At 49.7% G+C, this 13,534-nt stretch overlaps 1 protein-coding gene across 4 annotated transcripts in view; it reads right to left on the reverse strand.

Moving 5' to 3' along the window:
- The window catches only part of Uros (uroporphyrinogen III synthase), a 22,357-nt gene continuing 8,823 nt past the window's right edge, over nt 1–13,534 (reverse strand). For 2 of the 4 annotated variants that reach the window (XM_017589229.3, XM_008759891.3), the window contains exons 5-10: nt 12,550–12,648; nt 11,080–11,154; nt 5,719–5,799; nt 5,144–5,229; nt 4,132–4,230; nt 1–1,633 (exon numbers count right to left, since the gene is read on the reverse strand). In XM_017589229.3, coding sequence (XP_017444718.1) covers nt 1,496–1,633; nt 4,132–4,230; nt 5,144–5,229; nt 5,719–5,799; nt 11,080–11,154; nt 12,550–12,648 — 578 coding nt within the window. In that variant the 3' untranslated portion in view covers nt 1–1,495. The remainder of the gene's footprint in view (nt 1,634–4,131; nt 4,231–5,143; nt 5,230–5,718; nt 5,800–11,079; nt 11,155–12,549; nt 12,649–13,534) is intronic. The other 2 variants (XM_063263773.1, NM_001012068.1) reach the window with 2 other exon arrangements.

Genomic DNA, 13,534 nt, shown 5'->3' on the forward strand with positions numbered 1-13,534 from the left:
TTAACACTCATTCATTTATTTATTTATTTACCACCACACCATGTGTCAGAGTCAGGGAACCACCCGCGGGAGTCAGTTTTCTTTCTACCATGTGCATTCCAGAGACTGGATTTAGTTATAAAGTCGGCATCAAGCTCTTTGCTCCACCGAGGATCTGACAACTTGCCAGCCGTATGCCAAGCCTCTTAAGGATTCCATGAACATCTGGGGACTGAGAACCTACCATATCAAACTTTGAGGGACACACTCCAAACCATACCCGAACTGCAGCACTGAACCATGGCACTAGACCCTTCTTCCTCGACTGTTGGGATGATGTGAGGTGGCTCAGGGATTTCAGAGTTGCTCTGAGGATCAGATCACATGTGTAAAGCTTAGTGCATGAGGCTGGGCATGGTGTGCACTTAAGAGAAGATGCCTTCCAATGTAGACAGCTGCATGAGTACACAGCCGTCCTCCCCACCACCAGCCCACGGCTGCTGAGAGACAAATATCGATTTTCTTAACACAGCTCTAATCTAGTCCAGGATTGCCTAGTAGAAATCTAGTCTGGGAACACAGTTTTCAGAGCCTTTCTGCAGGGCTGACATTTCTAACACACACATCCACATGTATGCACACAGTCCAGAAGCAGCTGGCTTGATAGATAAGCTGCCATTATGTTTCAGAATGAGATAAAAATCTCGTAATTATCTGCATATTATCCACAGGGGACAAAAAGGCAGACCTTTAAGTCTTTTTTTTCCAAATATTTAGATATAGTGTATAATGTCTCACTATATAGTCCTGGCTCATGACTTAAGCTCCATTCTTAAGCTCATGACTGTCGTCTCCATTCCTGCAGTGCTGAGTTCATGAGTGGGCTACCATGCTTGGCCTAGTCTTATTTTTATTTTATTTTGTATGACGACTAAATCTACTTCACACATAGCGATTTGTCATTCTTAACAGGTCAGCATCAGCGAGACTATGACGTTCTGTTGCCCCAGAACACCGCTTTGCCCTGAGAACCACAGATGAAAACCGTGGGCCGGAGTGATGGCTCAGTGGTTGAGAGGACTTATTCTTTCAGAGGACCTGGGTTCAATTCCCAGTACCCAGATGGCTGCTCACAGCTGTCCCCAACTCACAGTTCTAGGGGATCTGCCACCCTTGCCTTGCTTCTCCAGGCACCAGGTATGCAGGTGGCACACAGATGTGCATGCAGACAAGACACCGGTACACATGAAAGAAACACAGTTTGTTAAAGAGTGGGCAGCAACCACAAGTCACCACGTGGTCCATTTCGTTTCCTTCTTTCTAGGCACAGGAAGTTCTCTCTCCCTGGGTCTAATGGCCAGTGAACCTGGCCTAGGTTCCAAGCTGGACTCAGTGGATGGTGGACGGCGACATGCTCACACACAGCTTCTCCAGAGCTCCTTTCTGAATTTGGGTTCATCTTCGGGCAGCAGTGAGCTGTCCCATGCACAGGGAAGGAGCTGGCTCTGCACAGACCTCAGCAGCAGCTGTTTGGCTTCAGCGCTTTCCTGATGCCTGCAGCCAGGGCTTGTGGTGTGGGGCTTTCGGCAGTGCAGCTCACCGGAAGGCCCTTGGCAGCCATAGCACGAGTTGTACTGGGGCCGATGGCTACAAACTGCAAGGGAGGAAGACACGAGAGACACAGCCTCAGCACCACAGCAAGGGCGGTGTGCAGATGTCATCTGGACACTTTCTGTTAGGAGTTCATTCTGGCGTGTTGTTGCACGTGAACAGCAGTGCCACCTAAGCAGCTTGAAGCTGGCTTCAGAGTCTGCACAATGATCAAGCTCTCACCACCACCTCGTGCCACAGGTGCACACATCCTTAGGGCTTGGGCAGATGTGAGGGTGAAACCCAGGGTGGATACTATCTTCCTCAGGGACTGCAGCTGCAGACAGATCTGCCCCAGTTTCAGGGGCTCTGTGTGGGAGCGGGTGGGGAGCATGGGGAGCCAAGGTGGGTCTGGATCCCCTAGCACACAGAACAGTCATAAGCTGGACGGCCAGGGTTCAAATCCCAGTAGCATAGGGCAGAGAGAGGCCTTTGGCATCCACTCTCTCTGCCTCTATTGTCTATCTTTAACTGGGCTGACCCGAGGCTGCTGAGGGATTACATAGTGGTCAGGGTGAACCACTTGGTCAATGCTGGACACAGATATATGCTCACTGACAGATATATGGCCTTTAGGCACACAGACAGACACCCCACAGGCTATGTGGTCACTGTGAGAAGGCAGGAAAGAAAGACAATGAAATGGCTTCCATTTCATTTGGTGGCAGGTGCCGTTAAGTTCTCCCTGCTTTGGCACAGCTCCTTTGTGGTATTTATATGTAAGTCAGCCATAAGCAGCAAGCACAGGCCAGCAGCTGCTCCTTAACCTTCTGTAGCCCCCTGTATTTTAAATAGTGCTGTAAAAATACTGGGTCTCAAAAGACTCCTACGGAGGAAGGAAGGCCACTGTCAAATCTTAGGCAGAGCTGACCAGGCATGAATGCCAAGTCACCCAATGCTTAGGTCTCAGGACTCTGTCCTCTGTGAGCCTCGAAGGTACCCATGGGCTGGCACTAATTCCCAGCGCCAAATGATGACTCCCTTTAATTTATATTGGCTTTCTGGCTCTGGAATAAGCCATAGTCCCTTACCACAATGTTAGCTCTGGAAAGTTTCTTTCCTGGCAGCTGCAGAGCCCAAGGTCCCAGTGGCATCTTTAACTACTTGTGCGTGGTGCACTAAACAGTGGCAGAATGATAACTGGGGGGGGGTGCTAAGAACCCCTGGGTACCAGCAATGAATGGAACAGATTTAAGATGGGCACCTTCCCCGGCTGCTGCATGGGTCTGGGCAGTACTCGTGGCAAAACCCTAAGTGGGAATTCCCGGTGTCTATTTTCCTCCAACTTGGGTTTGTAGGGTGAGGACTGAGTAAGGTGAGAGCAGTACAAGTTCTCACTGTGGCATGGTCAGCCCGGTAAGTGCTAGGCACGTCCCCATCAGCAAGCTGCATGAGCACTCCACAGTTACCTGGTGACTCATCCACAGAGACACAAGAGCAGCATTTTTGCTGCTGCTAAACCTTCCCCGTGCCTAACGCTCACTGGACCTTGCTCAACACCCAGGGGCCATTTCTCTTCAATTCCGACTGCAGGAATCAGGTGCCTCCCCCACTCACAGTCATAAAAGTCGCCTTCTAGTAATGTGATATAGGTAATCCTGACAAGTGTTGAACCTCTCTCTGCTCAGTGTCCTCCCTGTAAGGAGGACAATCACCCCCATTCTGCTGGATCCCCACAACCAGACTAGCATAAGTATGACTGCAAGAAGTTTGACGACTGACCAGCAACTGCTAGGACCATAGCTAGTGTCACCATGGCCCACAGCCTGACATTCTCTTTGGGTACCAACCATGGACTCTTCCTTTTCAGCTCTATGGCCCTCCTTTTCAGTTACCCTGTGCCTAATATTCCACCCTGAAACCGGGAAAGTCTGGATGTCCAGGCGGCTCACACTTGTGAGACTGCAACTGTGATAAGCCAGCATGTTGGGGTCACCTGACTGAAGTGAGCCCTGGGGGTGGCGGGTGGAGGTGGGACCTACTGTCTCTGGGTTCCAGGCCACACTTTGTACCTTCTCCTCAGTCCCAGTGGAGTCTGGTCAAGGACAATTCTGTTCTGGTGGCTCAAGGGTTGTGTTAGTTGAAGGCTCCTAATAAATACAGTCCCTGAAAGTGTGCGTGTAAATCCTTTAGGTAAAAATGAAGAGACAGATATTTCTAGACCAGAGAACCATGTCAATGTGTTCAACAGGGGACAAAGAAGGGGAAGGCACTCATACCTACACCAAACCCTGCCAGAAGGGCCTCACTTGAGTCCTCAACTAACCAAAGACAATGCCATATGGGGAAGGCCAGATAGTTAGCTATCCAGGACAAAAACTTGGGGGTAACCATCCCCAAGTTAGACTAAGACTGGCCCAGCAGAGATGAGCAATGTGTGCAGAGCACCAGAGACGAGGCAGCGGCCCCTGGATTCTACAGTCACCTCACAGGTGTCCGACTCGGTGTGTAGATTCCAGGAGATGGTAAGGAGCAAAAGGCCAAGTCCACAGAATACCATACCTTGATCTGGTCGAAGCTGCCACCAGATAACGCCTGAATATACTCGAGGCTGTATTTAAGGCCGGAGGGGCTGAAGAATGTGATGCTGGCTGGGATGCCCTATGGGAAAGGAAAAGATGAGAGCTAGCCTTTGCCCGTAGACAGCGTTCCTCAGGTTTGCCCCTAGACAGCGTTCCTCAGGTCACCATCACCAACTGTCCAGCTCCAGCAGCCTGTAACAGCATGGTTCCTGGCTAGATGCCATTCTCAGCCCACCAAGGCACAGTTTGAAGGAATTGTTTATGAAGCGGGCTGAGGTTGGAGAGGCTGGCAGTTCTCACTGGTTGCTCTGCCTGCCCTCAGTCTGTTTGGCCAGAAGACAGAGACTCCCTGGAGCCCAGGCTCAGCAGTGGAGACACCTCAGCTCCTGGAGTTAGACAGCCCTGCTGGAATCAAGTCTTCTTGTTAGCATCTGTCACCTTCCACCCACTAGGGGGAGAGCAGACAACAACCAGACAGCCTACATAGTTTCTCTGCCCTTGGATGGTCCCAACAGGAACCCCAGAACAGGCATGAAGCTGTTCTAGGGAGAGCAAAAGGCTGTGACTTCTGGATGGAAATGGTGGAGGTAGTCATTAACTCAAGAAGCGCTCTCCACTCTCTGCCTCAGGTCTCACAATCCCAATCCAGATGCCATAGTGGGCTCTTCCCGGTGTGGGCTTAGCCTCTGCCCCATGCAATGGAGAACAAAGGCAGTAACAAGGCCACGGTGTGTCTTAAGCCTTTGTATATGGTAGATGTTACACAAACGGGTTTGTATGAACTCTCTCCTTTAATCCTTATTCAACTCTCACTGGATGGGTCTAGTCCTGTACCACAGGTACATAAAAATGGAGCTGCAGAAACACCATCTACTTAGTCACATGGCTGGAAATGACAGAACCCCAAGGGGAATCAACACCTCCAATCTCATGCCCCCAACTCCCTGGGGCCTGCCCTGCCAGGACTTGCTTCCCCTGGAAACCCTACGCACCTGATTTTCATAGTAGCTCTCCAGGCTCCCTTGGATTCCAGGGTGTGGAATTGTCTGATAGACGTGCATGCTTTCCATGGGAATCCCTGGGTACAATCAAAACCATGAGATAGGCTTCACTTTACAGGGAATGGGAATGGGGGTTCTGCACCTTCCTCAGTGTGGCTGATGGGGACGGGTCACCATACTTCTGAGAAACAGCTCCTCAGAAATGGAAAGCTCAACTAGGGGAGTAAAAGACCTTGCCCAGCCCTGTGTGACCTACAGAGTACCATGGAATCAATTCATGGTCAGGAAGGCTGAGTTACAAAGACAGGTCCAGAAAGCACAGCCTTCCCCAATACTTACACATGCTGTTGGTTCCCCTGTCTGTGTGAGTTTGCCCACACAGCTCTGACCCTGGCTGCTCCATAAATCCCACAGTCATGCTGGCAGCCAGGTTTAGGACAGCTCTCAAGAAAGGTTTAGCATCAGGAGACCCAGCTGCATCCCTGCCTTGTCTGTACATGGTCATGTCTGCCTCCTGGGCCTCAGGACATTCACCTTTGTGGGTGTCATTAGCTAATTCTAGTCACCTTTGTCTCTGAGCATTTTCGGAAGAGTGTCTCCTTTGATAGTTCCACAGGGAAAGAGAAGAGGCAGCTCTGAAGATGGCTCTGTGGACATAGAAGCAGACATTGTAAGATCTTTGTAAAAACTCAAAGGGTGACACTATGCACAGAGGCACAGGGTGCTCCCAGGAGGGCGAAGCTGGGGACCACAGGCTCAGCTTCACTGTAAGATCTCAGTTCTAACACCTGTCACCAGGAAGGACAAGTGCTGCACTGTGCTGACCTTAAAGGTTTCCATGAAGAACTGAGGGGGAAGGTCAGTGAAGAGCCTAGAAAACTAAGCTGCAGAAACAAGGTACCACTGTCCTACTTGCTGCGTGAACTGTCAGGGGGAGGATCACGGTTATTTAGAATGGAGGCCTTGTACTTAACCAAATAAGACTGATATCAGCATTGGGCAGAGATTTCCCAGCCCTGGAGGAGGGCTGGATTAGGACAGGCACAGGAGACAGCAAGGGACTGGCACCTTGGAGTGCCTCTGTAGCTACCTTCAACAAAGACAAGTTTCCTGCCTCCTATTCTACCAGCCATGCCAGTAGCTTCTTGACCGAGTGCCCAAAGGGCACAAAAGATGGAAGGCTGCTCCAGTGGCCCTGAATCTTACTGTGCCCACCACCCACCTCCATGTGTGGAGACCTGAGGCCATGTTCGACCCTGAGCACTTTGCATCTGACAGAGCAAACAGCATGTTGTAACAAAACCATTCAACCAAGGGCTTGTCAGATGCAAGAACCTTCCTCAATGGTGACCACGGAGCATTTTACTAAAACCATTTCTTCCACGGCAGATCACGGAATGTAATGGGCTGTGGGTTGTGCACGGACATCATGCATTTCCTATACCAAATGGTGCTTCTGAACACACCGCTGGCGACTGAGATCAGAAAGAATGAAACAGCTCTCCCCAGCTGGCACTCCTCTGGGAAGCAGTATGTGAGTGACAGGCATAGCTGAGGGCTACTGCATTTGAAGTACAAGCAACAGTGACATGCTGGCGGATGTTTTATTCAAGCTGCTCTGTAAATATTGGTACCAACATAGAGGAGTGAACGGATTGGGAGGATGATTAACTATAGATCACAGGTGCCTGCTGAGTTCTCTTTCTAGTGTTGCAGGTACCACTTCTAGGCAAACATTTTCAAAGACGTGTTCAGCCGCTGTGCTCTCCACCCTAGCCTAGGAGTCTCTCCTGTGAGTGTTGCGGGTCGAAGGTACAAGGAGCTAGGGGCTAAAGCTCTTCCTACAGGAAGCCAAACAGTTCAACTTTCTGGCAATCTTCACCTCAAAGGCACCCGAAGAACGTGTGGATGATTCAGGAGTCTCCCCTTCACCTCTTCAGTCTGCCAGAGAAGACTGACAGAGAGCTGAAGTCTGAGGAGTACAGTGCTGCTGAGGAGGACCTGAGGCAGAGTCTCCACAGACAATGGAGCAGCCCCGGATGTAGGTAAGAACTGAGTTGTGCACTTTGACCTCGACTGAAGACCTCAGGGCCCTGAGGCTACCTGATGCATGGGAGCAGGAACTCTGTACACCCAGGAGGCCATTTCAAACAAAGGTAGGACAGTCCTCCTTGGCCTCTTCGTCTCTTTAAATATGACTGTCTTTGACGTTTACCTTGTAATTATTCTCTCCTTGAAAGACAGGTCCAGCGAGAGGACAACTGTCTAATGAGTGAGCAGATCAAATGGGTTAACAGCTTTAGATGCTCATAACAATGCTTGTCTCATAGTAAAGTAAAATAATGAGCAACAACGAGGAGCTGGCTTTGTGTCCAACACACACTGGACATAAAGGCTATAAATGTAGCTTTTAAAGTTGGGCCACAAAGTTTACTTCAAGAGAAACTCATTAATGCCTTGGTAAAAAACCAAGGTGAAGGCCCTCATTAGCAGCAGGTAATGAGGACTTCATTTGTACATTCTAATTGCAAATGGAAGATTTATTGGGCCTACGGACTTGCTGGTAATAAATTAAAACTAACAATGGCTTTGCAAAGAGTGCACCCCAGGGCTGGCATCAGGACGCAGTGGGTAAGGGTATTTGTGTCCAAGCCTGATGATCTGAGTTTGAACCCTAGAACCCACAGGTAGGAGAGAACCAATCCTGAGAGATAGGGCAATGAATGTCACTATCCACCCTGCCAGGCCTGGGCCAGTCAGCCAGAGCCCAGCCTGAGCACTCGCAAATGGTACTGGCCCACTGCCTGGTGCTTCCAACGCAAGGAAACCAGCCTGGTGGCCCTAGGCCTTCTATGAGCCATGGCTTCAGCACGTCTGTCTCCTTCCAAACAGATGCATCTAATTTGAGTATGCTTAAGACCTGCCCTGGGGACAGGTGGAAGCAAACTGTCCCATTTATATAACAGGCAATTATCCCTCATGGACGTAGCACTTGATTCTAAGAGAGCACCCCAATCTGTCCTTTACACATAGGCCTACATTTTTAAAAGACACGCTTCGGTGCTATATACAGCTGTATGCCAGGCCTTGCTAGCCCAGCACCTGTATCCTTATCATGCCCTTTACAATAGGCCAATGCATATGCACAGAGTGTTGCCCTGAGTTCTAGAAGCCATTCTACCAAGCTACTGACCCTCAGGAGGAACCTCCAGGAACAAATCTGTGACCCAGTTGGACAGAGGATAGGTCCCTTGGACACTCAGTATTTATCTAAAGTCGGGGGCAGTCTTGTGGGATCACGCCTTTCCTGTGGGTCTGCACTTATTGTGGGTTAGTTCAGAACTGAATTACAGTGTGGGACACCCAGCTGGTGTCTGAGGAGATGGAGAACTGGCTGTGGCTGTGAGGAAAAGCTGTTCAGTGCTAGTAGCGGTCGCCTCGCCACACCCAACGGCTCCCTACTCTTTTCACTGCTTAGTTCACCCATCTTCCCAAGCCTGGCTAAGTGGGAGCTCCCAGGAGGCATGAACACTGGAGGGTCCTGGTCCCCATACTCACAGACCTGAGACTGAACTCACTTGGTCTCCTGTGAAGTGGCAGAGACTGTGGAACTGGGAAACAGAGGTTCTGTCCATGCATCACGTGCCCAACAGGCCTCCTCATGCCGATGACCATGGGGTTCAAGAGAATGTACTTGGAAAACCACCCTGTGGCCAGAACTCCCTCTTTAGAGAAGAGTGATCAGAGGGGGGTCCTCTCAGGTATCTGCAAGCTGGAGGTCCCCCCAAAGTTCTGCTACAGCAGGGTCAGGTCCCTAGAATTCTTACCTCAGTGGGGTGCCCTCATAATCTGCCTGGCCAGCAGTCCTTGAAGGCATTGGACACAAATCAGGGTTCAGTCAGGTTTGCTGAAGGTAACAGGCAGGTCTGAGTCTGAATTCTAACCCTGTGACCTCACAGTGTACAGCCTTGGGCTCCAGAGTCTCAATACAGCACACTAAGAAACGACTTCCAGAGACAACAGGAGTCTCTCTTTGCCTGGCACAGGGGCACTGGCCATTAGTGATGGCTGAACTGTGAAATGTGCCCAGTGTGCCTGAGGAATTTTATTTAATCTGGATCACTGCGATTACCATCTTGGATGACACATTTGTCACTAACACGGCTCCTACCTTCCTTGACTGGCTGTGAGGACTGGCTTCTGAGCACACTGGGCACTTGTTAACACTTTTTTTCAGTGTCAGTGCTGAGCATTTAATTACCAGAAGGGTAAGTACTAACTTTTTCTTTTGGTGCTGGAGAATGAACGCAGGACCTCATGTGTACTGGAGACACTGTACTCTGACACAACACTGTACGTCCGCTTTGAAACCGCTTTAGAAAGACAACTGGTTTGTTACTAATATAGCAGAGACTTGAAGTGCTAGGGTGGGGGATACCCATAGGGGCCCCTATCTGCTCAGAGGAGGAGAGGGGGCATGGGAAAGGACTGTGGAGGGGGTGAGGAGGGGGCGGTGAGCAGCAGGTAAAGTGAATAAGTAAAAATAAATAGAAAGATGCTCTAGATTCGTTCCTGCCGCTATGACAAGCTCTCTGACAGAAACCGATCTAGGGAGGTTTATTAAGGTTGACAGGCTGCAGTCCATCACTGATGGAGGTAAGAATGGGAACTTGAACTGACCGTAGAGGAAAGCACCTTGCTGACTTGCTCACAGCCTTAGGTTTGGAAAGCTTTCTTCTGCAACCCAGGAGCACCCGACCTAGGAATGGTGCTGCCCACAGTGGGCTGGACTCTCCTACATCAATCACCAAACAAGACAATCCCCCAGAGACATAACCATAATCCAGTCTGATCTGGGTGATTCCTCAGTTGAGACTCCTCTAGGCTATGTCAAGTTGACCATCAAAGCTAACCAAAACATGTTGAAAACTGTGGAGAACCAGCAACTTGCTTGCAGAGGGGCTCTGCCATCCCCTGCTGAACCTGCTCGTGGCTCTGCCCAGGGTCTCTCTACAACCTAGGAAGCCTCAGTGCCAAATGCAGGGCTTTTTAAAGGAGCAGCTTTCAGAGGAACATTAAAATGTAAAAGCTAAAGAACCTTCTGGCAATAAGAGTATCTTAGTGCAGGAGAACCTCAGAAGACTTTAGCATACGAGTTTGCAAACCACAGAAGCAAACAGCACCCTGAGGAGCTACAGTTTATAACTAATGTACTTTGATTTATCCATCATTGTTTGAAAAGCATAAAAAGTCCCACCGGAAGTCCTTCTCTCTTCACCCATTTCATATGCTTAGGGAAAAGAAGATGCCCAACTCCTACAACTAACTACCTTTGAGGAAAGCCATAGCCATGCCCGCACTCTAGCCTGTCCTTCTCCCAGCCCAGCAGATCCCCAAGCAATTCTCCAGAAGGCTCAGTCAGCACATAACAGACCCAGTCAGAGGCCAGCACCAGAGTTTATCCTCTTGCCTGTTGTTCCCTGTTTCAACTGCAGGGTCTGGCAGTTCTGACAGAGACCTGCCTGCAAGGCTGGAAACACCTGGCCTGCGGACCTCGGGAGTGGGCCCAGATCTCCTCAGCTGATACTGAGCAGAATTCTACCTCAGTATGTGTGGGACACTGACAGCTGCAAGTACCTGTGTCTACAGCTGGATTAGACAAACAGGGAAGAGGGCGGGAGACATTACCTAGAGGGAATCTTCCTGTCCTCTCTCCAAAATCTGCCCTCTACAGATCTCTCCTCTGTGTTCTTCAGAAGCCCAGAACCCCATCAGCAGCTTGAGGTAAGTCACCGTCCAAATCCAAGCAGCCCTAGAGCCGCTCCACGTGCTGACCAAAGACAACCTTATGGGAAGTCAGTTCTTTTCCTGAGAGCGCTTTTGCAGGGGTGGGGGGGTGGCTTTCATCTGGGTCGGTCTTCACTTACTTGAGCAAATATATTCAGCGAGCTTTTCTGCATTTCCACTGCCAGCTCCTTCTGCATCCAGGCCAATTTTATTCACTGGAAAACGACAGAGGTGAATTCCTTTTTCGGTTACTGAAGCCCTTTCTTTCCTGCGCAATCTTTACAGTGCAAATGTCTATGCGCTGCTTTCCCACCCACGGCGAAGTGTCCCCTGGAAGCCAAGTAATAAGACTACAGCTCTCCTTTCAGAGAAGAGAGGGGTCTTTGTCTTAACTCACTTCTCTGAACCCCATTTATCTACATGAGCCCAAAACACCAGCCCCATAGGACTGTCTTAGGGCTCGTGTGATAATGAGGCCAACTGTTGGCATCTGCTTATCAGACGGTTAGCATTTGGAAGCTGCTAAGTTTTGCAAGCATCGCTTTAGAAAGCCCTCACTTCATCAGGGAGATGTGACCAGATTCCATCCAGAAATGGGTAATGGGCTGGCATGGCCAGACTGGAATGGAGAGGGCAGAGGAAAGGTTTCACAACAACCAAGGACCCATAGCACTATGGATACAGGTAGTTTAGGGAGGGTGCTGTCCCAGCCAGCCCCTCGCCCAGTGCGGTACTGGAACTCTCTATATAGACTAGGCTGGCCTCCCACTCACAGAGATCCTCCTGCCTGCCTCCTGAGTGCTGGGTGGGGTTAATGGTGTGTGCCACTCCACCCTCCAAGCTCCTCTTCTTTTTTTTTTTTTTAAAGATTTATTTATTTTATGTATGTGAGTACACTGTCGCTATCTTCAGACACACCAGAAGAGGGCATCAGATCCCATTACAGATGGTTGTGAGCCACCATGTGGTTGCTGGGATTTGAACTCAGGACCTCTGGAAGAGCAGTCAGTGCTCTTAACCACTGAGCCATCTCTCCAGCCCCCAAGCTCCTCTTCTTGAAGAGAAGCAGACAGATGAAGGCTCCTTGCCTTCTCCAGAAAGTGAATGAGTGGTTAATCTGCAGAGGATATAGATAAAGGCAGGGCCCACTCAGGACTGCCACCTGCACAGAGGAATGCACGACTCCCAGAGGAAAGAGGGCTGGTGGGCATTCCATTCAGGAGCTAAACAACCAGTACCTGTTACCACCAAGACAGCTTCCATGGGAACACCATGGGCTTTTTATTTATGGACTATTAGAAAGGTACTGAGCCTGAGGAAAAAGTCCTATGCAGGTGTAAACTCTGTTCAGGACAAGTGAGCCACGAAGCCTAGAGGCTCCAGGAAGTAAACTGAGGCAGGACAAACTACTGTCAGGCTGGCTGTTAGTGCAGTATGCACATGACACCCCCGCCCCTGTCTTACAGTTTCATTTCCCACCATTTCAGCTACTCTTGTCAACTATGGTCTGAAAAGACTAAACAGAGAGTCCTAAAAGTAAGTTGCACATAGGTTTCGGATTGTATGTGGTCTGAATATGAAACCCCATCCATCTAGGCGAGGATTCGAACCTTCATCTTTCTGTGACTCCTCACCTAGAGAAGCGGTGGCACTTCCAACCACGTACACAGACTTGGCATTCCATCTGTCTTTCAGAGACTTCTCCCAGGCTGCAAAACATGAAATCACATGTGAGCTATGCATACAAAGTGGCCAGCTAGATGTCACCGCTGTGGTTTGCTTCTTCCTTCTAAGGCCCCAGCAGGAGTATATGCAGTGTCCTGTGGCTCACAACACCTGGCACAGAGCAGACAGACGACATGTTCCAGCTAGTAATGGGAGTCACATCACGGTCTGGGTGTTACGACGCTTACTCCAAGGCCAGGCCACTGAGGGCAAGGAAGATCAAGGAGCTCACAGTGGTCAAGATGGCTGCATGAATCCAGGCCTATAGGACTCTAAAAGCCCAGTGCTAACCATCTCCCAGTTGCTTCCCCTCAGAAGAACTCTCTAAGCCTGTATTTTGATCGTAACATGAGGTTATAGTACTCTGTACACCCTAGACTGTATTTAGCCCTCACTCTAAAGTACAACATAAACTCCATTAGTGTCAGCTAAGGAGCCAGCCAGTCTGGAGCCTGGGTTCAGTATGTGGATAGGCTCACCACATACTGCTATAATGAAGAGGAAGGAACAGCCATGTTGAAGAGGGCCTGGAGGGGTGGGCATGAAACATTTCCCCGAGAATAAATTTTCTCATCATCCACTGAGTAAAGTGTCACTTACCCTACTTTTAGAGGAAGAAACTGGCAGGACATGTAAGTGAACATTGAGAAGGTAATGGAGGGCTAGTGAGATAGTTCAGCAGGCAAAGCTCCTTGCCGCCAAGCCTGACAGGCTGTGTTTGGTCCCTGGGACCCATGAAGTGGAAGGGGAGAACCAGCTTCCGTGGACTGTCCTCTCACATCTACACACACGTCATGCCATGTGCCCAATAAACAAGTACATAAATAATATTAGATATGATAAAGCAAATTAAATGGCAAGTGAAACTAT

The sequence above is a fragment of the Rattus norvegicus genome, chromosome 1, assembly GCF_036323735.1.
Source record: "Rattus norvegicus strain BN/NHsdMcwi chromosome 1, GRCr8, whole genome shotgun sequence".
NCBI lineage: Eukaryota > Metazoa > Chordata > Mammalia > Rodentia > Muridae > Rattus > Rattus norvegicus.